The 26,715-nt window shown below is 38.7% G+C and overlaps 1 protein-coding gene across 5 annotated transcripts in view; it reads left to right on the top strand.

The window, feature by feature from the left end:
- The window catches only part of FARS2 (phenylalanyl-tRNA synthetase 2, mitochondrial), a 232,609-nt gene that overhangs the window by 35,043 nt on the left and 170,851 nt on the right, over window positions 1–26,715 (top strand). For 3 of the 5 annotated variants that reach the window (XM_071736506.1, XM_071736507.1, XM_071736508.1), the window contains exons 1-2: window positions 7,755–7,774; window positions 17,081–17,716. In XM_071736506.1, coding sequence (XP_071592607.1) covers window positions 17,099–17,716 — 618 coding nt within the window. In that variant the 5' untranslated portion in view covers window positions 7,755–7,774; window positions 17,081–17,098. Of the gene's footprint in view, window positions 1–7,727; window positions 7,775–17,080; window positions 17,717–26,715 lie in introns of those variants that run through there. The other 2 variants (XM_071736504.1, XM_071736505.1) reach the window with 2 other exon arrangements.

Here is a 26,715-nt window from a genome sequence, read left to right as displayed (position 1 = left end):
TCTTTGTGTTCCTGTATGATGGTTTCTTTTTAAAAAAAATACATTTTTAACATATATTCAGCTCATAGTCTGTTATAACCTGTGACCCTCTTCTGAAGAAGCCACCATCAAGCTGCTTACTTGCGCTGTAGATATGCAGCTGGCTATCTGCCCAAGTACAGAAACTTGCAGTTGCTCCTGCTGAATCATTTTATTGACCACTTTGCTAGTTTTACAGAATAATTTTGAGCTTCAGACCTCTTATCCAGCATACCAATAGTCCTGGCTCTTGATGATCAGCAGATTTAAGTGTGTTCTCTGTTCAGTTGTGTAGGCTGTTAATGGAAATGCCTGGAAGACCAACTTCAGATCCTTGCAAAAACCCAGCACACCTTTTTTGGTTTTGATACCAAGATATAAAACATGTTGGGGGTTGTGTAATCAACACTTTTTGCCCTTAGTCACTAATAATTTCCTGTAGAAATTACCTGCTTATAAGACTATGTGTGAAGGAATTATCTGCCTTTTCTTTGGTAATACAAGCTGTTTCCCACTGGAGAACGAAAGCTGAAATTTTTCATGATCTGATGATGTATAAGAAATAGGATTAGTTATTCCCATGTGCAAAATAGTACATTATTGTTGAGAAAAGATCTTGTAGCACAAAAAAAAAAAAAAAAAAAAAAAAAAAAAAGATGTGGAGATGTTTGCACATTAGTAACTGCATGTTTATTGATACTTAGATGGTCAGATCCGGGTGATCTTTGGCTGTTTTAGTAGCTTTGATAATCAGACCTAGTTACTGGATGCTTGCAACAGTGCAGATCACAGCTGCTGGAGACCAAATATGAAAGTACCCTTTCAGATATCAAAGGATAGTCTTCTGAGTTCAGAACTTAAATTCTGCCTTCTTAACTGGTGAATACTTCATGTCATTGTGGAATATACTCTTAGAATTTAATCAATGTTTGTATGTGTAGAAGGAAAAAAGAGCTAACTGTCTTGAAGGCAGTATGTGGCATACTGAGAGATATATACAATTCAATGTAATTTTAAAAAATTTTATTCATTTATTTATTTATTGTGGAGAGAGAAGGTCAAATGCAGCAGAATGACCAGAGCTAGATGTTAAGTCATCGATATTCTGTAAAACTGTTGTGTTTTACTGGTGGTGTCTTGTTTGCCAGTGGAATTCAAACAAACACTCCCAAGATTATTCCAAGTCTGCTGATAATAACAGTGATTGTCTACAGGTTGCTAATAAAAAAACCTTGTAATTTTTGAGAGATGGTAGAAGTGAGCGTAACAGTTGTGGCTGCACTAATTTTTATGCTTGCGGAACTTACACTGAATATAGTCTGGATACCAGTAGGATGGAGATGAACATAGTAATTTGAACAGTTAAATGCAGGACATTCATACAGAGATCTAATGTTACTTTGACTAAATATTTCTGAGTGTACCTTTTGTGTCAGGAAAAAAAAAAAAATTTTAACGTTCTTGATAAACAGATTTGAGTTCAGGCCTTAAACTGCAAATTCCTGCCATGTGAGATAGATCTAGTGCAGGATTCAAGCATGGAGCTGTACATGATTTTATAGTTACCTTTCCAAGGCTTACCTGGCCATGACTCAGATGCTACGCCTCTGGAAAGTGGTAAATTTCAGCCCCAACTGTGAGTATATATCATCTTTAGGCACACCAGGAGATACCTTGCTATCCTTTATTTTTCAATTTACAGCAATTGTAGCAAAAGTGCAACAAAAAATACAGAAGTTTAAAAGACCAGTGAAATTGAACTCTCTTTATTCTGATGAAACATTTTGCTGTACCAACTTCACCTAGTATCAAAATAAATTTTCGAGCAAAGAAGTAATTCGAAAGTATATAAAAGCAAAGATACAGTAAAAGAGCTTTCCCCAGTTTGTTACTTTGTTGTAAGAAGCAGCTGGCTTTAAGACATTAAGGATAAAAAAAGTCTTACTGGGTGCTTTATAGTTATTTTATTTTAAATTCATGTTGTGCCAAAAACCACTGGATGTCCATGAGAGGTCTATGTTAGCAGTGATAATTTGGGTAGCTATCTTTCTGCTGCTTTTGTCTTAATAAAGTAGCATCAGCCTGGAAGCAAAAGGTTGTCACTTTTTATTATTTTTTATTCTTCCCGTCTACTTGTAAAGAGTATTTCATCTTTTCCTGTAGTTATGGACAGAGGTGCTGATTGTAACAGAGTGTTGTATATGTGATCTTGCAATAATATGTGATTGAAAACCCCTTAATTGGGTATAATTCTTCTTTAACTGATGTTGAAATGTTAGCATCATGCCTTGATTGCTTTCTTTTCCTTTGAGCTGTGTTTCTTGGTAGCTCTGGAGTAAAAATTTATGAGAACTGGAAAGGCAGACCACTTTCATTCTATTTAAACTCCTTTCTTCACATCTCTTGAAAACTTTGCTTTTTTTTTTTTTTTTTTTTTTTTCTTTTTCAAATGACTTGCCTTAGAAGAAAGTTCATTTTTTGTGGCGTTGCTCTTCAGCTTTGTTGAAGGAAATGTAAACATTCTCATCCAGTCTATTGATCCTTATTTAGCAAGTCTTCTCTGTGTGATGCCAAGGAATGAACTACACAGTGAAAGCAATCAGCAACTGCTTGAGTCAGTCTAATTACTCTGCTCTGTCTCCCAGCAGATGACAGAAAGAAGAATTGGAAAAGGAGATTTGTCAGCCCAGGTGCCAATTAATGTATTGGAATAGCAGAAAATTAAATGCCGTAAAGGTCTGGGAGAGTGACTTTAACTTCAAGAGCTCAAAAAATTTCATCCTGAGACTTTTCATTCTTGGCTTAGTTACCTGATGGATTTTATGGAAATGTTTTCCAACAAAGTTGAATTGTTCTGCTGTGTCTAAATAAGTGACAAAGGCAGCAACTGAGCATGCAGCTTTTTAAGGCAGAGTTACAGAAAATAATTGTTTTCAAAAAAACCCCGAACAACAATTATCAACACAACTTTCCTGCTCCCCAAGCCACAACCAAACAACAAAAAATGATGCCAAATATTTTAGGCTTAATGATAAAGGATGTAGTAATTTTTGGAAATGATTTTCAGTTCTTACACTATTCACTGAAACAATGTTTTTAGCTTCATGTGAGTAATTTATTATAAGCAGTGTATGGTGTTCAGTCTGGCTTAGCTGAGAGCAGACCTCAAAGCAAAGCAATCTTAGAAATGTTTGGGCTCTCTTGTGCTGTGAGGTAAGGAAAGAGCAGAACCCTGCAAATGTGTATCTAGCTGAGCATACATCCTGATGTGGCTGCAGGGGGCTGGGAGTAGGAACACGTGAACAACAAGAAAAATTTAATTCTAATTTACGAAATCACCAGATTCAGGTTTATTTCATACCTACAGAAACTGGATATTTACAATTATGCACATAAATCTTTGCAGTTTTGCTTACATGTTTTGAATAAATTGCCAGTTTACATTTGGGCATTCAGTAGATTTGTAGATAAATCAGGTTTATCAGACATGATTAATATGACTTTGTGTACTCAGCCACAAATGCTTAATACAATGTTAATATTTTAATATTGTCTAGAAAATAAGGTAATATGCCATGCTAGGCCAGATTTTGTTGTATCAAATAACAAGCTGGACAAATATCCTGCAATTCTTTTGGTTCTTTGAGTATACACAGAGTAGCAGCATGAAAATGAAATTAATTCTCTTTTTTTTTTCTTTTAAAGACACACTAAGTTAATAATAACTACAGAGAAAAAAATAATCAAAATAAATCACTATATTGGTTGCAGGAAAGCTTATACTTCGGAAATTCCAACTTTGAAATTATCTAGCAGGTATGGAGCCTAAACCAAGCTAAACTAAATTCTTATTTAATAGCTCTGGGCAGTGGTCCTTGGAACTCTAGGAATTTCGTATGAAAGGTTCATACTGAAAAAATGTTAGTACTCATTATAAATCTGTGATTGTCCCAGTTTGATGTGGTGTAGATGCTGGTTACGTTTGCCTTTTCTGAGTGCAACCTGACTGCCCTTGCCATTCATAGCAATTCACTGTAGTAATAGTCCATTGGGTTTTGTCCATTTAATGGAGTGGGAGTGTGGTCATGCCTTTAGTTTTCAAGTTAACTCACTCTGACCTAGTCAGATCTTGTATAGTTTACTCTGGCCTCAGTAAATTACCATTTCCTACCTTCTGGTACATTGCAAGACTTGCGTCTCCAACAAGTTTAAATTGGCATTTAAATGCCACTGTGGATTGGGAAGGGGACAATTGCCTGCTTAGGGCCATTTTTATCTAGGACAACAACAGTTGTCTTACACCCTGTGGATTTTCTTCTGTTCTGTCTTCTGGTTGCAGTGAAGATTATAATTCAGAATTATTTAGCATTAATATGTGGTATCTGTCACTACTGACTGCACACTGCTTTGCAGTTCCCTATGTTGGCAGCACCAGGCATGAGAACTTTCCTTTCTTGATGCTCTATCTTCATATTTCATATGTAGTCTGCCTGGCTTCAGGGACTAGTACTGTTGTAGTAACACATGGTGTCAGAGGCACCCTGTTTGCTGTTTCTTGATGTTGGTTAAATTTACTTTTGTTTTCCTCTCTCCTCGAGTCATTGTGGGCTTTGTGTGAGCTCTGCTGAGCTCTTGTGCCTTGGTTCTGTAAAACCCTTCAGCAGATGCTGACTGCCATGCCAGCCAGATTCTTTGGCCCCATCAGAAGCAAGTCCTGATGCTGATGGCATGCTGTTGCTTTTGGCTGCTTTACTGGTAAATATGATTAAAAGATTACTATCTTTACTGCCTGCCTTGGATCTCAGTACGTATGGTGTTTATTTGAGTCTCATATGACTGTCAGTTCTCACAGCTCACAGGAGAAACAGCCCACCATGTAGTATTCTTTTTCCTGGTTGGGTTGGCAGGCTGACTCTGCTTAATCTGAGTCAAGAGCAGTAAGTGGGGTTAGGTATAATGTGAAATTTCCCCAAAATGAGCCCCTAAGAAACATAAAATTTTAAAATCAAGATAAACGCTGCCTTTTGTTCTGGTAAATGTGTTGATCAGAAATGAAATCCTAGTTAAAAGATGACTTGTGAATGCCAGGCTGGTTTGCAGGCCAACCCCAGTGTGGAGCAGGTAAAAGCAGCAATGATCTGTCCCATGCCACTTCAGCTAGTTTGTTACTTTCTTCTTTCATATTTCTGTTTGCCTCAACACAGCTCCATTTATTTATCTTCCCATCTTCTCTAAATGTCTTCTGCCTTTCCAGCTGATCTCTCCTGATCATGCTTAGTTAATTGTTATTGCAATAAAGTTAAGCCCTGTGAAGTTTGAGACATAAGACAACCAGAGCAATGGCTAGGTACTTCTTGCTCAGGGAATAACCTTAAAAATCTGCACATTGAGGGAGAAAGTGTTTCAATGGTAATAGCTCAGTATTTCTGAACTGTTCAGCATGACTTCTAATAGGTGATTTTTTGGCAAACTGCTTTCAAAATGTTTTAGTTGTGTTCACAGAAGCCATTGTACTCATTAAACTGTTGGTAAAATGGTATTGCGAACAATTTAAAAAAATGAACATGGAAAAGAAATGGCAATATAATAAAACCAATTTGGAAATCAGAAAATAAGTGAAAGCCAAAATGTTGAAGTAGAGCACTTGTGAAGTGAGAGCTGCCGCACTAGCAGGTATGAAACATGCAATACTTTTCCCATGGGAAAAATTATACAGCTTAATTGGTTTTACTGGCTGAAAAGCACTTTGAGATCCTATATAGAGATATGCTATATAAGAACAGAGTGCTGCCTAATGAAAGTCTAAATGCTGCTTTATTACTCTGTCCTCTGTATTTGTCAGTATGCCCAGCTGGTATCAGTGGTGATGAAAGCCATGGATCACATTGTTGGACATGTTTGACATTTAGCAAGGTGACTATAGCTGTGTTTTGATATATTAAAAATTTGCTTTTTTTGCCAATAGGACCATTTTTAAAAATAAAAGTTTTAAATTACTTTTCTTTTTAATATATGATGATGCTTTGAATGCTTTTCAGATTTGCTTACACTAAAAAATTACCAGGCTTTAAAAAAAATAAATCCTTCCAATTTATTATATAAGAAGTATTATGTAGAATTATAGTATACCTGGCACTAAAAGCATACCTGTATTAAAATTTTATGAAAATTTATGAATAAATATAAAAGTGGGACTAAACAGTAGGAACATGGAGTCTGATTGAATAGTTTCTTAATCTTTTTCTTTTGCAAGTTCCCTTTATGGAGAAATAACACTTAGAAATTCCTGGAGCTGATTTACATCTTAAGTCTTTTTTTAGGGAGTATAGATTTTAGCATCTGATTTAACAGAGTGGTTACAATTTTTTCTTTGTCTGTCTTCCTTATGATTTGTGAAGAAACCTCACTACTTCTTTTTTTTTTTTTTTTTTTATGGTTTTTTTGGTTTTGCATTTTTTTATATAAGTTTTCAATTATTAAGTAGCTTCTGTCATGACAGCACCTTTCAGCTCACATAGTACATGGTAAGCTAGTTTATTTGGGAAAAACATAACTAAAATAAATTGGTTTTGAGAAATCAAGGATTGAAAATTTAAATTCTAAATCTTAGAATGGCTCATAGTCAGTTATAGAAGTTAATATGTTATTACTGCACCTTATGAATTTTTATCTTTAAATATTTCCATTCATTCATTTATTATTTTCTTCCAAAGCTTAAGAGTGTGGACAAGCAGGTGAAATAGATTTTTTTTTTTTCCTCCCCCCCTGCTCCCTTTTTCTCTTTTGACCACAAGCTTAGTATCTCATTGCTTGCCTCTGTGTGGCTGTCAAGGTTTCTTGCATAATTTTCCTGACAAATGGCTTACTCATTAATATTTCAGCCCTGTTACTACCAACCTCAGAGCAGTGGTATGCCCCAGGCAGGGAAATGCAGTTTCTTCCTTGGGAGCCTTCTCATCTTCTCCTTAAGTGCTTTGTCACAGCCTGTGGCAGATAAATGAAGATGGTGCAGCTCACACTAGAGATGACTGTGTAAACACGTGCTCACACATTTTCTGACTGGAGAGTGTTGGACTGCAGTGAAGTCTGCTGCAAACATCTACATTTTCTCTTCTTTATCTTTCTTACCGTGGGACGTATTGATTCTGAAGTCAGATCTGTAGAGAAATTTGTCTCTGTAGAGAAATTTGTCTCTGTCTTTTTTTTTTTTTTTTTTTGTTTTTTTGATTGCCTGTTGAAATATACGTAGTGCTAGTAAAAGCTCTGTCTGTTCACAGACTTTCATTATTTCTATAATAAAGATAGACCAAGGTGTGACACTGCAGCTCAGAGTTTGATTTTTGATCAAGTTTACGTCACAGCTAGGTCTGAGATAAGGGTCTCTGGTGATATTTTGGCGAAAGATGACAGCAAATACATGAAACCAATGTTCTTTAGAGCTTGGTGTGACAGAAAATTGATATGGTATGAAACATAATACTCCCACCACCGCTCAGGGTTGAAACAGGATAAGAGATGCTACTGTGACTTAGATTTTATAAATATTAAACCCATGAAATAACTCCCTAGTTTAAAATAGCAATTGTATTTATTATTTCATATTAGTATTCAGATTATTTTTTTTAAACTACAGCATGATGTGTAGGGTATTACTAAGGAGGGATTCAGGACATCTATATTGGGTCATGGAATTCTCCATTCCTCTTCAGGAATGGAAGGAGGTGGCAGGAATGAGAGTACTACCAAGAGACAGCAGGTAAAGCTGAAGACTTCTAGTTTGTGAATGCAGTGACTGATTTGTGTTAGCTGCTGTCTCTGGCATGAGCCATCTAACTGATTTGATATTCTGGGTATTGGGTGGGCTGGGTTTCTTTCTGAAGTTTAGTTTTTCACTGTGCCATATGAGGTCTCTGAAACTTGGGTATGCTGAATATTTTGCAGATGAAGGTTAAATGTAGCTTGTGTAGCGTGTGGATTGAATCTGTTATGTAAGGTGTTGCCATGTTTCTTTCTGCCTTTTCCCTGGAAGAGGCAGGCAGCCATTATTTGATCAGTGAATGATGCCTCTTGAGTTGAAGATATATTCTTTGTCTACCACAGGCATTTCTGGAGGGCTGGGCTGTTCCTGCTGTTGCCATTGCCAGGAAGGTGCAGCACTGCTCCAAAGGAGGGATTGTAGCTTCCTGGTTGGCCCACGAGGAGGGTCCGGCTCTTCTGGGGGCTGTGGCTGAGCCATTCTGCCTAAATTGTAAAAATAAAGCATATACCTATAGCTTTATGTTCTTCTGTAGTGTATTGTAGTGTGCATCTTCATCCCACTGACTCATGGCAATGCACCTATAGATAACTTTATGTGAGAAGCAGTGCTGAGATTCAGGAGGTTCTGCTGTCTCAGGGGTGCAGCATGTACCATGTTTATAACCACCCTTCCTGTGGAGTTGTTGTTCTATGGTGCAGTGTTTTGGATTACTATAATGGAAATTAGTAATACTTGAAATTAATTACTTACACTTCCTCTGCTGTCCTTTTTACTGCTACCAAGTCTACACAGGTCCCATTCTGGGCATTTAATAATTGACTGTGAAAAAATTATTACTCCATCTTCATGTTAATGCAGGATGGGGTCTCTATGGTTTTATAATGTCCAAGTGGTATAGTTAATTAGTGAGAACTAAGAAAGTGTACAACTACACATACATGCTGCCAATACCTGATTTGAAAATAAATTCATAAAACACCATAGGAGTAAAATTCTTGATGTCATATACATCTGTAGAAAAATAGACGATGGAGTTTCAGATATTGGTGGGAAGAAGGCAGAAGGTGTGGTGGTAATCCTTACTGCAGAGAGATTTTTATGGGTATTTAAAAGTGTCTATTCCTTTCATCTGACAGTTACTTATGATATGCCTTCTAAGGAAGAAAGTTAGTTGGCAATGTTTTCAAGGTACTGGAAAAAGAATATTCCCTCAGCAGGGAAAGGCAGTGTTTTTTTTTCAGATTGCATCCCTTGAAAAATGGATGTATTTAAAAGTACAAGACACATCTGAGAACATTTAAGAACCTTTTCTGCATTTGTAATGCAATGTGTTTGAAATTTGTTTGTAGAGTGAGGATTAGCTGTTGAAATATGGAATTGGCTATGAGTTTGTTTGTCTCATTGTGAAGGGAGAGAAGAGCACAGGTATGTCAGTGAGAGCTTAGGTCACACCTGCTTAATTTTCAGTAGAGTTTTGTGTGCCTTATCACACATTATTTAAAGTTTCCACTAAACTGAAATTTCTTCAGTAGAAAGCAAACAATATTTTACAGTTGTGAAAAAGAAAATGAAGTTGTAATTGAGTATAAATGAAAGAAAATTAGAGACTGTTTCTGAGGAGGGGTGATTTTTCCTTAATTTAACTGTGATGTTTATCTATACATATATACACTTTTTTTTCTTGCTGATAGCTTCTTTCCTCTATTTTTAAAAAATTTTGGTTTTATTCACCTGTTTTTTCTCTTCAACTAAAAATTGTTCTTTCTGCTCACCTTAAACTTCTGAATTTTGCATGTTACAGAGTCTGTTGTCTTCCATCTTCTAGAACCAGACCTCTGAATTTGTTTGCTTTTAGTCTTTAGCTTCTAATGTCAAATATGCTCTGTACTTTTTATCTTTAAAAAAAAAAAATTCTCTGAATAATTCAGAAAATTAATGTACCTGATTGTCTTGATGATCCCAAATTCCACTGCATGAATGCTCCACTGAACTGCTCAAACAGATTCACTTCAGGTTGTCTTGAAACCAAATTATTCCAGATTTTGAAACAGTCTTAATAGCAACAAGGTGGCACAGCTCCTGAGTTTGCAAGTATTTTGACTACTGAAACACATTTTGCCTGTATTGTATTCTATGTCTTGAGGAGTATCCTTTTAGTAAGTGAGAAACTCATTGATAAAGCTGAACAATCCTGGACTGACACTGTTAGGGGAAATTAATGCCTGTAGCAGCCTTTGGAGGACCACACGGAGCACTGAAATTGTTGCAGTGAGATGTGAATACATTTGTCATCATTTGCAGTATCCAAGTGTGCTCTCAAGTGGTGATTCAAAACACTGGAAAACTGATGCCCAGACATATGTTCAGAAGTGTGTTCCCCTCTCCAGAGAATTACTGCCTACTATGATTGCCCATCCTGCAGTCCTAAAGAATGGTGAAGGTTGAGGTTGTACCTCAGAAGTACATTTTCTCTGCTTGCCTACGGGTGCTCACACACATAAGACAGGCCATAAAATCCTGGCCTCTGTTCAGACAATAAGCATCTTCTGGATCAGTAAAAAAGGTGCATGGTTGTTAGTACCTTTTATTTCATATTTAAGAAGGTCTTGCATGTAACACTGAAAGAAAACATGGTCATACCTTATCCCAGAGAAGACTGTTTAATTTTGTCTTAAAATATCGCAAGCCTCAAAATGTTGCCGAAGGCAGCATCATGATTAATGTATTACTATTACAAAGCAGACAGCAAGGCAGCTTATGACACATTTTTGCTTTGGTTAAGAAAAATACCAAAAAAGTAAGTTATTATGTATGTTTCTTGGAACTTGGGTTATTAATTAGACAAACTCCAAGTGCATGAAAAAATTAAGAGTCAAATACTTGAAGGCTGTGTTATCTTGCCTGGTGTTTTGTAGTGCATGCAAAATTTTGTTCTCTTGGATGAAAATATTCTGCCTTTGGGAGGTCAGGTTCTAAAATGGGTCCATTCTTAGAGGTGTATAAGGCCATTTCAGAGGTCTGTGTATATAACATAAATTCGTTATGCTCAATAAGAGTGAAATTGGTGTGCAACAGTATATCAGCATTTTAAAATGAGCTGCAAAAAACCCCCTGAGCTTGTTATTAGTATTGCATGTAAAACAATTTGTTATTTTCTATGTAATGTAAATATAGTCATAGCAATACAATGATATTTGCTGCTGTATGCCTACATAGTTTTCAAAACTAAAATTCAGTGCTTAGCTAAATTGCTAAGCCGACTGGTAAATGTCCAATTTTAGCAGCCCAGCATATGTTTGTAATTTTTGTTTTAACATATGTTATGTTGGTTGAACTCCCCTCCCACACATACGGTAGATAAAAGCTGTCACATCACAAAATGGTGGCAGCCCAACTTTTCTAACATTTTCCATGGCACTTCAGAGTCTTGCATTAATTAGCTATTCTTGGATAGGAGACAGACTCTCATCTTTGTGAAATTTTGGTTTTAAACCCATCATGTACTTTGGTTTATGGATGAGGTAGCCCATCTGTGTTTTCACAGCCATGAACAGTAAAAAGCACAGAGTGTATAGAAAAATGGTCAGCAAGAGCAAGAATGCCCTTGGGTCACAGATACAAATAACTAGCAAATGGCCCTGGAAGTGGGCCTGTTACCTTCACTGGTGGGCTCTAGTTTGCTTGAACAAGAATGTTCTCTCTCTCCTGCTTTTCTAGGGGATGTGGGAGAATAAAACAATACTGGTGGACAGACTTTTCATTGTGAACTGCTAAGCTACCCCTCTTTTATCCTCCCTTTTCCAGGCAGGTGTAAGGAGGAATTCCACAGAATGTACAATTTTTTCTGAAATGTCAGTGGAGTGGAGGGGACCATTGACAGGTACCACTGCAGCTGTAATAATGCTGTCTTAATCCTTGCTGGCACTGTGACATGGATCCTGGATTTGTATGTGAAAGGACAGCCCTTGACAGTACAGCAATAAGATCTTTCGTCATACCAAACTGCTTTTTGCGTGTGCTCCAAAATCATGGTATATTTTTAATTCTGTCTTCAATTTCCTTGCTGTTAAGCTCTTGACTATGATGTACTTCTACATGTGTAATGTCTACTGTGCTGCTGGGTAATGGCTGGGGGTTTTCTGTGGGGGATGAAGGAGCCTTGCCCATCAACTGAAGGTGCTGTAGAAATGGCACGGGGTTTCTGGTTGAGGACTGACACTGGCATGTGCAGTCATATCTGTGTCTGCTCTACAGCATGGACAGGGCTGTTCAGATGCCTTCATCCCTGGGTGGCATGAATACCACGTCTTTCTCTGTTCAGAAGCTCATACCCACATACAAGCCTGATTCTAAATATATTACCAAAACATAAAGTATGACATCAGTCCTTTCAAACATCTGAGTTTCTGCAGTCATATTAGACATTGTGGTACAGGATCAGGCGAGTGGAGCTTAAGAGGAGCTACTGAGATACCCAGAAATGTAACAGTGGCAGCATCAAGGAAATAGTGGGCCTGGTTTTTGCATGTCCACCTGAAGTGCTTTGAGAAGCCCCACTGGGAGCTACTTGTGGGCAGACTTAATTCCAAAGCCCTGCACAGTTATTTCTCAGCTGTGAGTCAGAGGCACTGTCAAGCCCAGAGCACATGAGCCACTGGTAATGCTGGGAGAGTTTTTGGATCACAGATGCCACTGGTGGTTGTTCAATATTTATTTCCCATTTATGTATTTGTTTTCAGTTACAGGACCTACAGCTGCTGCTTGGCTTGATGTGGTTGTTAGCTGGCTGGCAGTCTTTGCTGTGGGATTCAGGTTTTGTCAATGTGCATAGAAACTATTTTCAGTGTACTGCCAAATGGTAAGCATGATGTAAAAGAAGGAAGAAAATGGTAAATTTAAAATATGCTTTTTCAGATCTTTAGACACCTGTCTGCTCTTTACAACTAAACATAATTGAGTGTATCTGTAAGATCAGTTGTTTATTGATCAGTGATTTATTGCTATCAGTTTTTTTGTTGTTGTTGTTGTTTTTTTTCAGTGTTGCTCTCTGGTAAACATTTCTTTGATTTTAAGGTTTCCTGGATGCTATGGAGCCTTTTGCCTTCCTTCTCTGTGGCTTCTGTTCCCAAATGTAATTTTTCACCAGCTGAGCTGACCCAAGTCCAATACCATTTTTCTGTAGTGATTCTGGAAGTGGCATACAAGGAGCATACATGAGTCCGTGTTGGGAGATGAGAGCAGAGAAGTGTTTGTGAAGGACTTCAGTATTTCTTGTGCTCTTGTGTGATACTGTGTCAATGTCTCCTTACTGCTTTTGCTCTTGCAGTAATTGGACATTAAATAACTACTCAGATAACATTGGATAAATGTAACAGTAGGTTTGGCATTAGATTGCAATAGTAGGGCAGATAGTAATGCAATTTAACTATTTAAAACATAGATATAATGTTAGGATGAAAACTGTGATATAAGGTCATCTGTAGGTTTTTCTCTTGTACAAGTCTGTGGAGAGTATGTATTGCTTGCTCAGATTAGCATTTCTGAATTATCAAAAGTTGATTAAAGTGGATTGCAGTGTAACAAATTGCGTTACAAATACGGAAGATTTAAGAGGTAAGTCCTTGGAGATGTACACATTGGTCTTCCTTAAAAATGAGTCTTAAAGAAAAGTTGTCCCACCCTCTCCCCCCCAAACACTTCAGGTTCATGTTCTAATTTCTTTTCCCATAAAATTAGAGTAATGAGAAGAGCTGATTATATGAAAAATTCAGCTTTTGATGTGGTTGTCTGACTTTCAGAGGAATAGCATTTAGGAGAGCAGCAAACATCATGCGGCTCACAATAAAGTCATGAGAGTTTTTCGTATGTTATAGTTATGTATAAGTTTTGAATCAATTTTTTTTTTTTTTTTTTTTTTTTTTTTTTTTTTTAATAAATGTATGGGCAGATAGTGATATTTACTTAAGGGAAGCTGAATTCATTATCTGACTAGAACTGGGTATTGCAAGCAGCTGTTTGAAAATGAGAACTCACTTTCCATGAAGGAGAACGTATGTTTGGGGAAAATGGATCCTGTTTCCAAAATGTAAGGCTATCCCTTGTTTTGTCTTTGTCAGAGGGTTTTCTGGTGTGTGTATGTGAATTCATTTATGGAAGAATCTTACCAGTAGTGGCCAAGCTTAAAAACAATCTTTAAAACAAAACCAAACCTCCCAAAAGTCAGTCCTTAAAAGTTTCAAAACCAGATAAAAGTTGTAGCTGCTCTTTTTTTTTTCTTTGGATGTTTGACCTGGAAAAGGATTAAACTAAATATTTAGTAATCTTACATTGTTCTGGCAAATTTATTTCCTGACTGCTTAACTTGCCTTTATTTTGATTCATTGAGATATGCAATTACTTTAGGATGTAATTTATAGAGAACATCAGGTGTAAGCCAGAGGAAGAGGTAAAATATGAACATGATCTTTTACAGATCTAGTTCTAGTTGGAGGGCAGGGACTCTGTGTCCAGGAATGTGTCTATTCTGCTTGCATATATAAGTTTCTGAAGTTTAAGAGTATGAAGAATAATCTTGTTTATTCTTTTTCTTTACACTTGTTTCTCTTATGTTGCCATAGAAAGCTAACCACATACTGTAATCCTAGTATGACAATGGAAAGCTCTTGAAGATCGTGGTCTGCTCGCTGCTTATGTCCTTCCTTTCCCCCATGTCTTGAAGGTGGCTTTCAGAGGAAAGCTTTTCACCCAGGAAACCTGTGGCCCTGGATTTCTTAGTTCATAATGAAATAACAAACTATTTTATTGCTTGAAGCACTTACGTTTCCCCAGTCACATAACTTCTAATACCTTGTTTTCCTATTCCTTAATAAGCAAATGGTAATGTTTAATTATTTTATTGCAACCTATGCTAATATTTGTAATGCCAACTATAGATTTTTAAGTGATTTTGCATCTCAGAATTAGTTTTGCATTTGGAGTAACTAGAGGGCTCATGATCCTCAAAACTCCTTGTTCTTGGAGTTATCTCTTTGATCACTACAGCTGTGTACACATGAAGCACAAAGCCTGTTTGTAAATAGGGTGAATGTATGAAGATGGCCCTTCAAATTGAAACAAGTTATAGAATAATTTTGGTTGGAAAAGACCTTTTAAAATCAAGTCCAACTGTTAGCCCAGCACACTGTCAAGTCCACTGAACCATAGAATCACAGAATCAGCTGGGTTGGAAAGGGCATCTGAGATCATCAAGTGCAACCCTTGATCCACCACCACTGTAGTTACCCGCCCATGGCACTGAGTGCCACATCCAGTCTCCTGAATCTCCAGGGACGGAGAATCCACCACCTCCCTGGGCAGCCCATTCCAGTGCCTGATCACCCTCTCTATAAAGAATTTTTTTCTTAATATCCAACCTAAACCTCCCCTGGCAGAGCTTAAGTCCATGCCCTCTTGTCTTACTGATAGCTGCCTGGGAGAAGAGACCAACCCCCTCCTGGCTCCAACCTCCTCTCAGGGAGTTGTAGAGAGTGATGAGGTCTCCCCTGAGCCTCCTCTTCTCCAGGCTGAACAGCCCCAGCTATCTCAGCCTTTCCTCACAGGACTTGTGCTGGATTCCTTCACAGCCTCCTTGCTCTTCTCTGGACCTGCTCCAGCACCTCAATCTCCTTCCTGAACTGAGGGGCCCAGGACTGCCCACTACTCAAGGTTTGGCCTCACAGTACAGGGGAAGAATCCCTTCCCTGGACCTGCTGGCCACACTGTTCCTGATACAGGCCAGGACGCCATTGGCCTTCTTGGCCACCTGGGCACACTGCTGGCTCATGTCCCTAAGCTCTACATCTACGTGTGTTTTAAATACTTCTAGGGACGTTGTCTCAGTCACTTCCCTGAGTCGCCTGTTTTAATGCTTGACAACCCCTTCAGTGAAATTTTTTTCCTGGTATCTAATCTAAACTTCTCCTGGCACATTTCCTCTTGTTCTATCACCTGTTACTTAGGAGAAAACACTGCCCCCACCTCACTACACTCTCCTTTCAGGTAGTTTTAGAGAGTGATAAGGTCCCCCCTCAACCTCCTTTTCTTTAGGCTGAACAACCCCAGTTCCCTCAGCTGTTTCTTGTATGACTTTTTCTCTAGAGTATTCACCACCTTCATTGCCCTTCTCTGGACACACTCCAGCACCTCAATGTCCTCCTTATTGGTGGGCCCAAAACTGAATATGTTACTTGAGGTGCAGCCTCACCAGTGCCAAGTACAGGTGGATAACTACCTCCCTAGTCCTTCTGTTACAAGCCAGGATGCTGTTGGCCTTCTTGGCCACCTGGGCACCCTTCAACCTCCTATTCAGCTGTCTGTCGATGAACACATCCAAGTCCTTTCCCTCTGAGCAGCTTTCCAGGCTCTCTTGACCAGGCCTAAATTGTTGCACAGGGTTGTTGTGATGCATGAGTTCACTTGGGTTGTTCAGCTCAGATATCTTTAAGAATGTTATCCTGTCATTCAGTTTCATTTACATCCATTTCCTAATACTTGATACGCCTCCCTGCCCAGTAGAGCAGGATAAGCTGTGAAAACAGCTATTCTGGGAAAATACAGAAAAGGGGTATTGTACATTGGTCCTGACTAAGTGGACCCTTTATTGTGAATCTTTTGCAACGCTTACCTGTAAACTTAACATGCAATTTATATATACAAGTATAATTATATATGTGCTAGACATATAAAAGTATAAATATATGCCTTGTGGTTTGAGCTGTTAAACTGGCTTTGTCTGGCATGAAGTAAGAATTAGCCATGGTTGCATAGTGTGTGCCCCATGTGTCTGCTTGATGTGGAGCACCTTCTGTAGCTTCTGCTAATAGGGGCAGATGGCTCAACAGTAAGCTAGTATTTGAGGGTTTGTTAGAAGCAAGTCCCTGACTGCCAAAGGGCATTGTTAAATTTCTGAGTTTTGTCATAGGTAATGTTCAGTTATTGCTTCAGTTATGTGAAAAATACTGGTTCAAAGAAGGTCTGATGTTTATTCAGCTGTATCTGGGAGGGGGTTAAGTCTGGGTCTCGAGTCATTAATACTGATGCAGTGATGCAGAAGACTGATAATTGGATAAGAAATCCTACTTAAAATTTGATTGTGAGGGCATTTTCTCTCTTTTGCAGTCAAAATAGCAGTTTATAATGGGAACTTTGTCTCATGGACATTTGGATTTCATTTGTCCCTAAGATGCTAGCAATTCCTGCAGCAAGATTGCATTTCCTAACTCAATGTTTTAAATTTTAATTTTTTTTTTTTTTTCTTTTCTCTAGATTGTAAAAGGGTTTGCAATGGCAATGCTCTGGAAATTCATGAGAGTAGCTAAGTATTCTAAACCAGCTTTACCACCAAAAGTAAAGGGAAGAGGAATTCCCACCCATGCAAGGCATTCTTCATCCAAGTCAGTACCTTCAGATTTAGCTGCCAGCACACCCTGCTCAAATACCGTGGAACTGCTCGGTAAAGTTTATCTTCAGGATGACTACAGCAACGTCACAGAGAAGATTCTTTCCAAGGTGGGGAAAAACTTACACAACAAAAAGCATCACCCTTTGTGGCTAATCAAGGAGCAGGTGAAGGACCACTTTTACAAGCAATATCTAGGACGTCGTGGGACTCCGTTGTTTTCTGTCTATGATGGTCTTTCTCCAGTGGTTACAGTACAACAGAATTTTGATAGTTTGCTCATCCCACAAAACCACGTCAGCAGAAGGAAGGAGGATAACTATTACTTGAATCGGGATCATATGCTGAGAGCACATACATCAGCTCATCAGTGGGACCTGATACACTCTGGCCTAGATGCCTTCCTGGCAGTGGGAGATGTCTACCGCCGGGACACAATTGATAACACCCACTACCCAGTCTTCCATCAGATGGAAGGAGTTCGGCTTTTCTCCTGTCACGAGGTAGGAATGCACTAGTTGGGGTGAAAGAGATTTTGGGTAAGTTGTGTGATCTTGTATTTGCTGTAAGCAAAGTGCATGCAGATAGAATGTTATAGCAACACGTGCTGTATGCTGATGAAAATTGCTTGTGTAGTAATACTTAGTAATACTTTTAGTTTGGGACAAAACAGGTAGAAAACACTGAGTTTGAAAACAACCATATTCTTCCCCAGAAAAATGTGGGGAAAAAAGAAAAAAGGAACAATAATCTGGAAAGCTAACAAAGTATAACATTTTCTGAAAGGAATTAGCTTGTTTGGCTAAGCTGCACAATTCAGTTCTAGTTCTATCACAAGCCTCTTCTGATGAGGCTGTTTTTGATAAAACTTTGTCATACTAATACTCAAACAACTCAAGGGTATGTGTTGTTGCAGCTATATCCAGAGTGAAGTTTTTATTGTCACCCCCTTTTTTTTTTCAATAGCTCCAATCTTCTGTAAATTAATGTCTTTCTTAATTAATTGTTCCATTCTTCATCTTACTCTAAAGCTGCACTGAAGGATTCATCTGGTGCCACTGATTATTATGGGTGTGAGAGACATAAACAGTAAACTCATCAGAGTCCAGAGGCATCAGCTAAAGAGCTCTAGGTAGTTGTCCAAGACTCTTGTGTTCATATATTCTGCTGGCACGGCTTGCATGTTCTGCAAATGCTTGGGTGTCATTAAGTATTCTGCTGTGTCATTGATTAGTGGTAAATATAAGCTACTTTGTTTTCCAGATAGTAATTGATTTGTATAGTTTGTGTATGCTTGTAGCAATACTGCCAAATCCACATTTCTAAAACTAAAACTAGCCTATTCTAATAATGCTGAGATGGAGACCATTCTTTATGTGGTTGCCAGTGGGTGACAGGAGCTTGGCAGGGAAGCCTGATGGGTTTGGGTGCCCGAGGGAAAATTAGGGTAGAGCATACATAGAGCATGGCTTTTCTCAGTGGTGGAAAGGGTTCATGCTGCCTGCCCTGTTCCCTACCCCATGGTGTCACTGCCACTTCCACTTTGAAAACATACCTGCCTCTGCAGCTGTCCTGTGAGCTGTGTGGTGTGAGATCCAGCTTGCAACAGGTTCTTTGGTAACCAGGAAATGGAAATCCTGTGGGATTTATCCAATCTTGTTGCTGTTCTTTTCCCATAGGCCTGTTTATGAATACAACTGGGGTGTATGCAGGAGAAAAATATACAGTACCACCTCAAGAAAGTGCCATTTATTAATGATTTTTGTTCATAACAATTTTCTTTACTTGAGCAGGAGTTTCCATTCAGATGGAAAGATATATTCCAGATAAAGATGGTGATTGATCTGACTATTGAAATTATTTTTAGTGAATATGGACCTTAACATTTTTTTGCCCTAATAACAGGCTACTTCCTTCTTATCTACAAATCTAATAATAGCAATAAGGGGATTTTAATAACTGGGAAGAAAGTTAAAGAAATGTTCAATAGCATCTTCTCTCTAGAAATACATGATGTGTAGCAATCTGATTCACTGCACTGTAGTTTGCTCATTTCTTTTTCTCTTCTTTATTCTCCCCAAGGAAATGATTGAGAAGTTATTGGGGAATTTTAGTAGCTGGTGAATTTGAAGTTAGTGCTGCTGTAAAATGGGTCTGTCTCTCTAAAGAATGAAAGTCCAGTACTTCCTGTACTGATGAAGTAAATATAGTGGTATTGTGTACAATGTGTAAAGCTTGTTTACTGGGCAACAGGTACAAATTCTAAACCTAAGCAGGATCTAAAGCATAATTTTTTAGATTCAGCTGCAGTTTAAATACCAATAGAGTCTTGCAATATGTAGTACTTACTGTAGTCATCATCACAAGAGCCTTGTGGAATAAATTTAATTCGTAATTCTGAAATTTCACTGGGGACTGTTTCTGTGTTTTATTTTCTGGCTGCTTGTTCAAAATAACTTAAATTAAAATAATTCCAGAAGGAACTATTTGAGCAGAACAAAGACTAAATGGAGGTAATACTACATGAGAGCAAAAATTTTATATTTTGGCATTACTTTATTTACACCCATGTTTAAGTTGTAACCCACCGAGCAGAAATGTATGAATGTCAAGGGCTGTTACCTTTCTCTCAGACTTCTTGTTCATAACCGTACTGCAATCCCTGGTGAGGAAATCTGCATGGTACTGAGGTTAAGATTGTTTGGAATTAAGGGAAAAACTGTTAGCTCTTAGCTACAAGGACAGTGTACCTTTCATCTTATGGCCTATAAAATAATTTTACATGCTGTAGCCAGTTTAGTGCTCTACTTTATTCTTTTTATTCTTTTCTCATTTGTTGTCTTCTCAGTGAAAGCGACCACAGAACTATGGGAGGGTGTGAACAAACCCCAGAACCTAGAATGAGTTTACAGGAACCTGATTTTAAAGGAATTTAACATCTCATCTCAGTGTAGGAAGGGGAAAAAACAGGTCAATTCATCCTCAGCTGAAATTTTAGGCAGGATAAGATGTAGAAGATGTAGAAAAGTGTCTCCCCTTTACAAATACAAAAATCTTTAGTCAAGAGTACGTTAAAATTTCTTCCCTGTGATTGAAACATTTAGCGTAATTCCTCTTCGTATCAAAGGTAAAATCAATACATTGGAAAAAAAAAGCAGGAAAAACTAATAATAGTTTGGAATTTTAGTATTTTACTCTGAGATACTTGTGAGCTACTTGCTACTTTTGGCTATACTATTTTGCATAGATTCACAGAATGGTTGGGGTTGGAAGGGACCTTAAAGAGCATGGGCAGGGACACCTTCTACTAGACCCCCATCCAACCTGGTCTTGAACACTTTCATGGAGGGGGCATCAACAGCTTCCCTGGGCAGCCTGTGCCTGTGCACTCCACCCTCAGATGAAAGAATTTCTTCCTGATGTCTAATCTAAATCTCCCCTCTTCCAGTTTAAAGACATTCCCTATTGTCCTACTGCAACATGCCCTTGTAAATTGTCTCTCTTCAGCTTTCCTGCAGACCCCCTTCAGGTACTGGAAGGCTGCTGTAAGGTCTCCTTGGAGCCTTCTCTTCTTCAGGCCAAACAATTCCAACTCTCTCAGCCTGTCTTCATAGAAGATGTTCTCCAGCCCTCTGATTATCTCCGTGGCCCTCCTCTAGAGTTGCTCCAAGAGCTTTCATGTCCTTCTTATGTTGATACTGGACACAGAACTCCAGGTGGTGCCTCATGAGAGTGAAGCACAGATTAGGGGACATCCTGCTGGAAAGCAGCTCCATGGAGAAAGACCTTGGAGTCCTTGTGGACACTAAATTCTTCATGGGTCAACAATGTGCCCTTGTGGCCAATGGTATCCTAGGGTGCATCAGGAAAAGTGTGTCCAGCAGATCTAGGGAGGTTCTCCTCCCCCTCTACTTTCCCCTGGTGAGACCACACCTGGAATTCTGCATCCAGTTTTGGGCTCCCCATTTCAAGAGAAACAGGGATCTACTGGAGAGAGTTAGAGAGTTCAATGGAGAGCTATGAAGCTGATTAAGGGGCTTAAGCATTTCTGCTATGAAGAAAGACTGAGAGAACTGTTTAGCTGTGAGAAAAGGCTGAGAGGGGATCTTATTAATGTCTATAAATACCTGAGGGGTGGATGTCAAGAGGATGAGGCCAATCTCTTTTCAGTGGTGCCCAGTAATAGGACAAGGAATAATGAGTTTAAACTAGAACATAGGAATTTCCACCTTAAGATGAGGAGAAACTTCTTTACTGTGAGGGTGATGGAGCACAGGAACAGGCTGCCCAGAGAGGCCCAGAGGAGTGTCCTTCTCTGGAGACTTTCAAAACCCACCTGGATGCATTCCTTTGTGGCTTGCTCTAGTTTATCCTGCTCTGGCAGGTTGGACTAGATGATCTCTAGAGGTCCCTTCCAACCCCTACGATTCTGTGATTCTAAGTTCAAGAGAATCACCTCTCTTGACCTGCTGGCCACGTTACTTTTGATGCAGCCCAGGATACAGTTGGCTTTCTGGACTTCAAGCACACATTGCCAGCTCATGTTGAGCTTCTCATCAGCCAACAACACCAAGTCCTTCTCCTCAGGACTGCTCTCAATCAGTTGTCTGCCCAGCCTGTATTTGAGGTTGCTATTGCCCTGACCCAGGTGCAGGACTTATTTAACTTCATGAGGCTTGCATGGGCACACCTCTCAAGCCTGGCAGGGTCCCTCTGGGGCAGTGTGGTGACCGAACAGCACAGCTTGGTGCTATCAGAGAACTTGCTGAGGGTGCACTCAATTCCACTGTCCATGTCATCAGCAAAGATGTTAAACAGTGCTGGTCCTAAAACCAACCATTGAAGAACACCACTCATCACTGTTCTCCATTTGGACATCAAGCCAATGGCTCCATTTCTTTGAGTCTGACCATCCAGCCAAATCCATATCCACTGAGGGAGTGATACATCCATTGAATCCCTGTCTTTCCAATTTAGAGACCAGAATGTCATGTGGGACAGTGCTGAATGCTTTGCACAAGTTCAGGCAGATGGTGTTAGTTGCTCTCCCTTTGTCAGCCAACACTGTGACCCCATCATAGAAGGCCACCAAATTTGTCGGGCATGATTTTCCCTTGGTGAAGGAAGACGTGGCTGCCACCAACTACCTCTGTGTTTTCCATATGCTTTAGCGGAGCCTTCAGGAGGATCTGCTCCATGATCTTGCTGGGCACAGGGGTGAGACTGACCTCTAGTTCCCTGGGTCTTCCTTTTTCACCTGTTTTTGAACTGGGGGCTATATTTTCCCTTTTCCAGCCAACTTCCCATTCCAACAACTTTCCAACAACTTCTCATTGTTCACCAGACTGCCACAACTTCTCAAAAATGATGGCTAGTGGCTTAACAACTTCCACCTCCCTCAGGGCCCACAGATGTATCTCATCAGGCCCCATGTGCTTCTGCACCTTCAGGTCTCAAACCTGATCTTCTCATACTGTGTGTGGTTCTTCATTCTCCCAATCCCTGCATTTGCCTTGGGCAGTGTGACTTCAGCACTTGTGGGTGAAAACTGAGGCAAAAAAGCCACTGAGTACCTCAGCTTTCTCCATATCCAGAATATCCTTGTCTCCTGTTTCCTTCTGGAGAGAGCTCACATTTTCCTTATTAAACATTTTTTCCTAGTCTTCCTTTTATCCCAGATATACCTAGAGAAGCTTTTATTTTCTTCAGGATGGTTAATTGATTGATTATTTTTGTAAGAGTAAAGTGATCTGTGATTCAAAGAGGGGCAGGTAAGCGATGCCTTTCTGTAGCTTTGTATAAGTGTAGATACTGAAGTACTAAAAAATGGCTAAAAGTTATAAATTCATGCTGAATTTTCCCATAAACTTATAAAAAACTGTCCTGGGACTGTTATTAAAGAACATTTGAAATCCATTTAGACGTGTTTACAGTATATTTGAAAATATTTTACAGAATTATCACCTGGTCATAACATATAGAAGTGTTAAAAATAATACAAATAGTTAAAACCAGTGCATAAATAGCTTCCCAAATTGGCTTGAAAATGCTGGACATAAAATGAACTATTCTTCTTCTTCAATATTATTCCCGAGTTGTATTTGTTTTGTATTCTCTTCCTCTAGCATGCCTGTTTTTCTTCTCAAGGGAGGAAAACACCTCCTAAAGGAATTTTTTAGTCATGTGGGTCTAAATTATAAAATAAATTATAGAAGTTATAGTCTAAATTTTTGTAGTCATTTGGATTGGCAGTATCGATAATGCTGTAGTCAAGTTTGAATTGGCAAAATTTCTAGGGTGGATTATAAAAAAAAAAAATCAAAAAACCAAACAAAAAACAAAACAACAAAAAAAACCCAAAACAAAAGTTTCAGTGCTATTATTTTGATTTATGGAAAAGAGGAAAAAATCTCAACGAAATGACACTTTGTGCATTTTAGCCAGCAGAGGGAGCCGACATAAACCCAATGGCAATTGCGAGACAGTTTTCAGTTGACCACAAATAATGTTCACACATTGGAAGAAGACTTTATAAGGTATTTTATAGTCTGTACTGAATTATACATTAATTTTAAGGGGAACAGATGTGAAAATATAGGAATTTCTCCCCTATTTTAATAACCCTGTTCCAGTGAAGGCAAATACCAGATTGTTCAGATGAAATTATGTGAAATTATGCTCTCATCAGGCTCATTTATGCTAACATCTGAGAAATGTAAATAGGAGACTCTGAAAAAGTAGTGGGGATACATCTTGATTCTCAATTGAAATGTTTTTGGTGGAAGTAGCAAATTTTTGTTGCACAACAGGAAACTGTAGGACTAGTCCTTCAAAGCAGTAACTACTCTTAGAAAAAATAATTTCCATATTGTAACATCATAGTCTTCATATTCTGAAATATAGACTCTTTTCCTAGCTAACAGAAGTGTGGATTTTCTCTCTTTCTTATAAATATGTAGTGTTTTACTCGTCTTGTTACACTTGTGTACCTTGGCCATATTGTTTGTGTATTATATGAAAAAAAAATTGTGCTTATCCTTTTCCTTACAGTTTGGGGAAGGTGTGAACATCTGATTGACATACATCTTTGTTTAAGCCTTGATTTTAAAAAATCCCAAAAGTAACTAAATGTGTGCCATCCTGGGTTTTCAGTTGCAAGACTACTGTCAAGAGGTTTGACTTTCTGAAATCCTGGGGGTTACTGCAGCTTTGGTCACTCTACTTCTGTTATGATACTGTATCAAAGGAAAGCCTCTTCCTGTCTTCAGTCTCTACTCTTCTTCCTTGCGTGCAAAATAATTTACATAAGTTTATTGTGTTTCAGGGACTGGCCTATTATATAGAGTGATTTGGAGCATTTACAGAATGCATGAGAAAAATTGTGTTTAAAATATTTTGTCCCCTCCAGTAACTAGGTGAAATAATAACAATGTTTAGCTGTGCACTGAAGAAAAAAATAGTTAAAAAAATGTAAGTGGTCCAAGTATGGTACTCTTTGTAGCCCTCTGCAACCTGAGGCTAGGGGGAAGCTTGTGATAAAACTCCTTATAATCAGTCTGTGGGTATCCCCTTTTCTGTATATTTCTTCTGATTTGGATCATGCTCTTTAGTGTTTCAGCAAGTGGGGAGTAAGGGTCATGTGAGAAGGAGTCAGTGACCTTGTTACCAGACGAGATGGACTTGGGGTGTCTTGGTCTGGTGTCTGTCCCTCTAACTGAGGGCATTTATCTTCTATCCTGTAATAGCATGTGTGAGTCAGAGGGAAATGGGGATTTCCTGGCTGCTTTGAGTTAATAGTATTAGAGATCCACTTAGTTTTTTCTGAAGGTGGAAGATGATGAAATAGATTTTACTTTAGGGTGGATATCTTCCAGATGTGTGGGCCTGCATCTTAAACACATCTGGACATGGAAATTGGTGCAGGCTGCATGCATTGTGTGGCACACCCAGCTCATGAAGCAGTGTGCATTGCATCAGGTTTCAGATGCCTCTGAGTTGTTTGTTAATGTTGGTCATGAGCAATGCATCAGTCCCAAGGATCCTGAGAGATGGTCTTCCTTCCCTCAGGCAGCAGGGAAAAGCAGATAGTAGCAGGGACACCAGAACTAAGCCCACCATGGTAAGAAAGAAATAACAGCAGTGTTACTTTGCTGGAGTATTCTAATGATGATATTTATTGCTCAACCTGAAATTTGGCTGAGCTGTTATGAATAAAGGGCCTGGCTAGTTTAGGTGGAACTGCTTTCGCTGTTGTGCATGTCTGCCCAAGTTGAGAGTGTTGTTTTACACATTGTTTTCCAAGTTGTGGTGTGTAAATCATGCAGATCTGAGGGCCCGCTCTGTATTGTTTGTGGTTTTTTAGTTGAAAATCTGATAGTGAGGGGCAGCAGAAGGTCTGTGACATTTTCATTGTGGATTGTGGTCTAGAAAGTCTGGAAGCCACCAGTGGATCTTCTATTACAAAGACTTTGTAGAAAATACTTTTTTCACAGTTAGTTTTGATTTGTGTCATATCCACAAAAAATATCTAATACTGCTTTTCAGAATATAGCAGTTAAATCTATTAAAGACAATATTTAAATTGTGCAAGAAAAAAAGGGCAAAACGTCTAAAAGGGTATTTGGGAACTCTGAGGTGCTTAAAAGTAAAGGAATTCCTATTGCTACAAGAAGAGAACTCTGAGTCCTATCATGTACGTCTCATTATAACACATCTGTGTAGCAGTGTTCCTTTTTCTTCACTTCTCCAAAACACGTTTTTCCCTTAAATGCAGTGATGATTTAGTGTGGTGGGTTTTTTTTCAAAAACACTTTGATTAGATTACAAAAACTGAAACAACCTTTCTTGCTATAGTTGGAAGACTGAAAAGGGAAGGATCCAGAAATTAAGGGAACCACTCTGCAAGCCTGCTTTCTTGATTGGTTTTTGCCATTTCTTCCAAAACAATTGCTTATCAATAAGCAGTTAAGCGCATTCTGTCATGTGGATGATGGGCTGTATATACCTTCCTCACATTGAGGTGCCTGGATGAGGGTGCAGACTTGCAAATTTTACCCTCTTGGTTTTGGACTGGCATTATGTTTGCTTTTTGACAAGCTGTCTTCAAGTGGCATCATCGTCATCATTCCTGATCCATCAGTTAAGTGTTACAGCACATTAAAAATGCTGAGGAAATGGTTTGCTATTTGTAAGTGGATTTAGAGTGCAGCTGTTTGTTTATTTATAGGGATATTCATCAGGGATAGAGAGTCAAAATGTATTTGGTGTGGCAAGGTTGAGTGCTGCCACATACAGATCCTCACGTAGTCTAAAGTGCCAGTTTATTTGTGAGTGTAAGTACATGTTATTCATTATCTTAATTGCTGATGTATGCAGTGACTGGCTAGAAGAATACACAACTGCATTGTGGAAAGACAGGATGTAGTTACAATTAGTTTCTGATCTTAAACCTACCATAAATGACATCATGTAAAGAGACACATAATCTTGGACTGAATCCTAT

Source organism: Heliangelus exortis, chromosome 2 (genome assembly GCF_036169615.1).
Source record: "Heliangelus exortis chromosome 2, bHelExo1.hap1, whole genome shotgun sequence".
Taxonomy (NCBI): domain Eukaryota; kingdom Metazoa; phylum Chordata; class Aves; order Apodiformes; family Trochilidae; genus Heliangelus; species Heliangelus exortis.
Note: the sequence above shows the minus strand (reverse complement) of the source record. Positions and strands in the feature narration are given on the sequence as shown.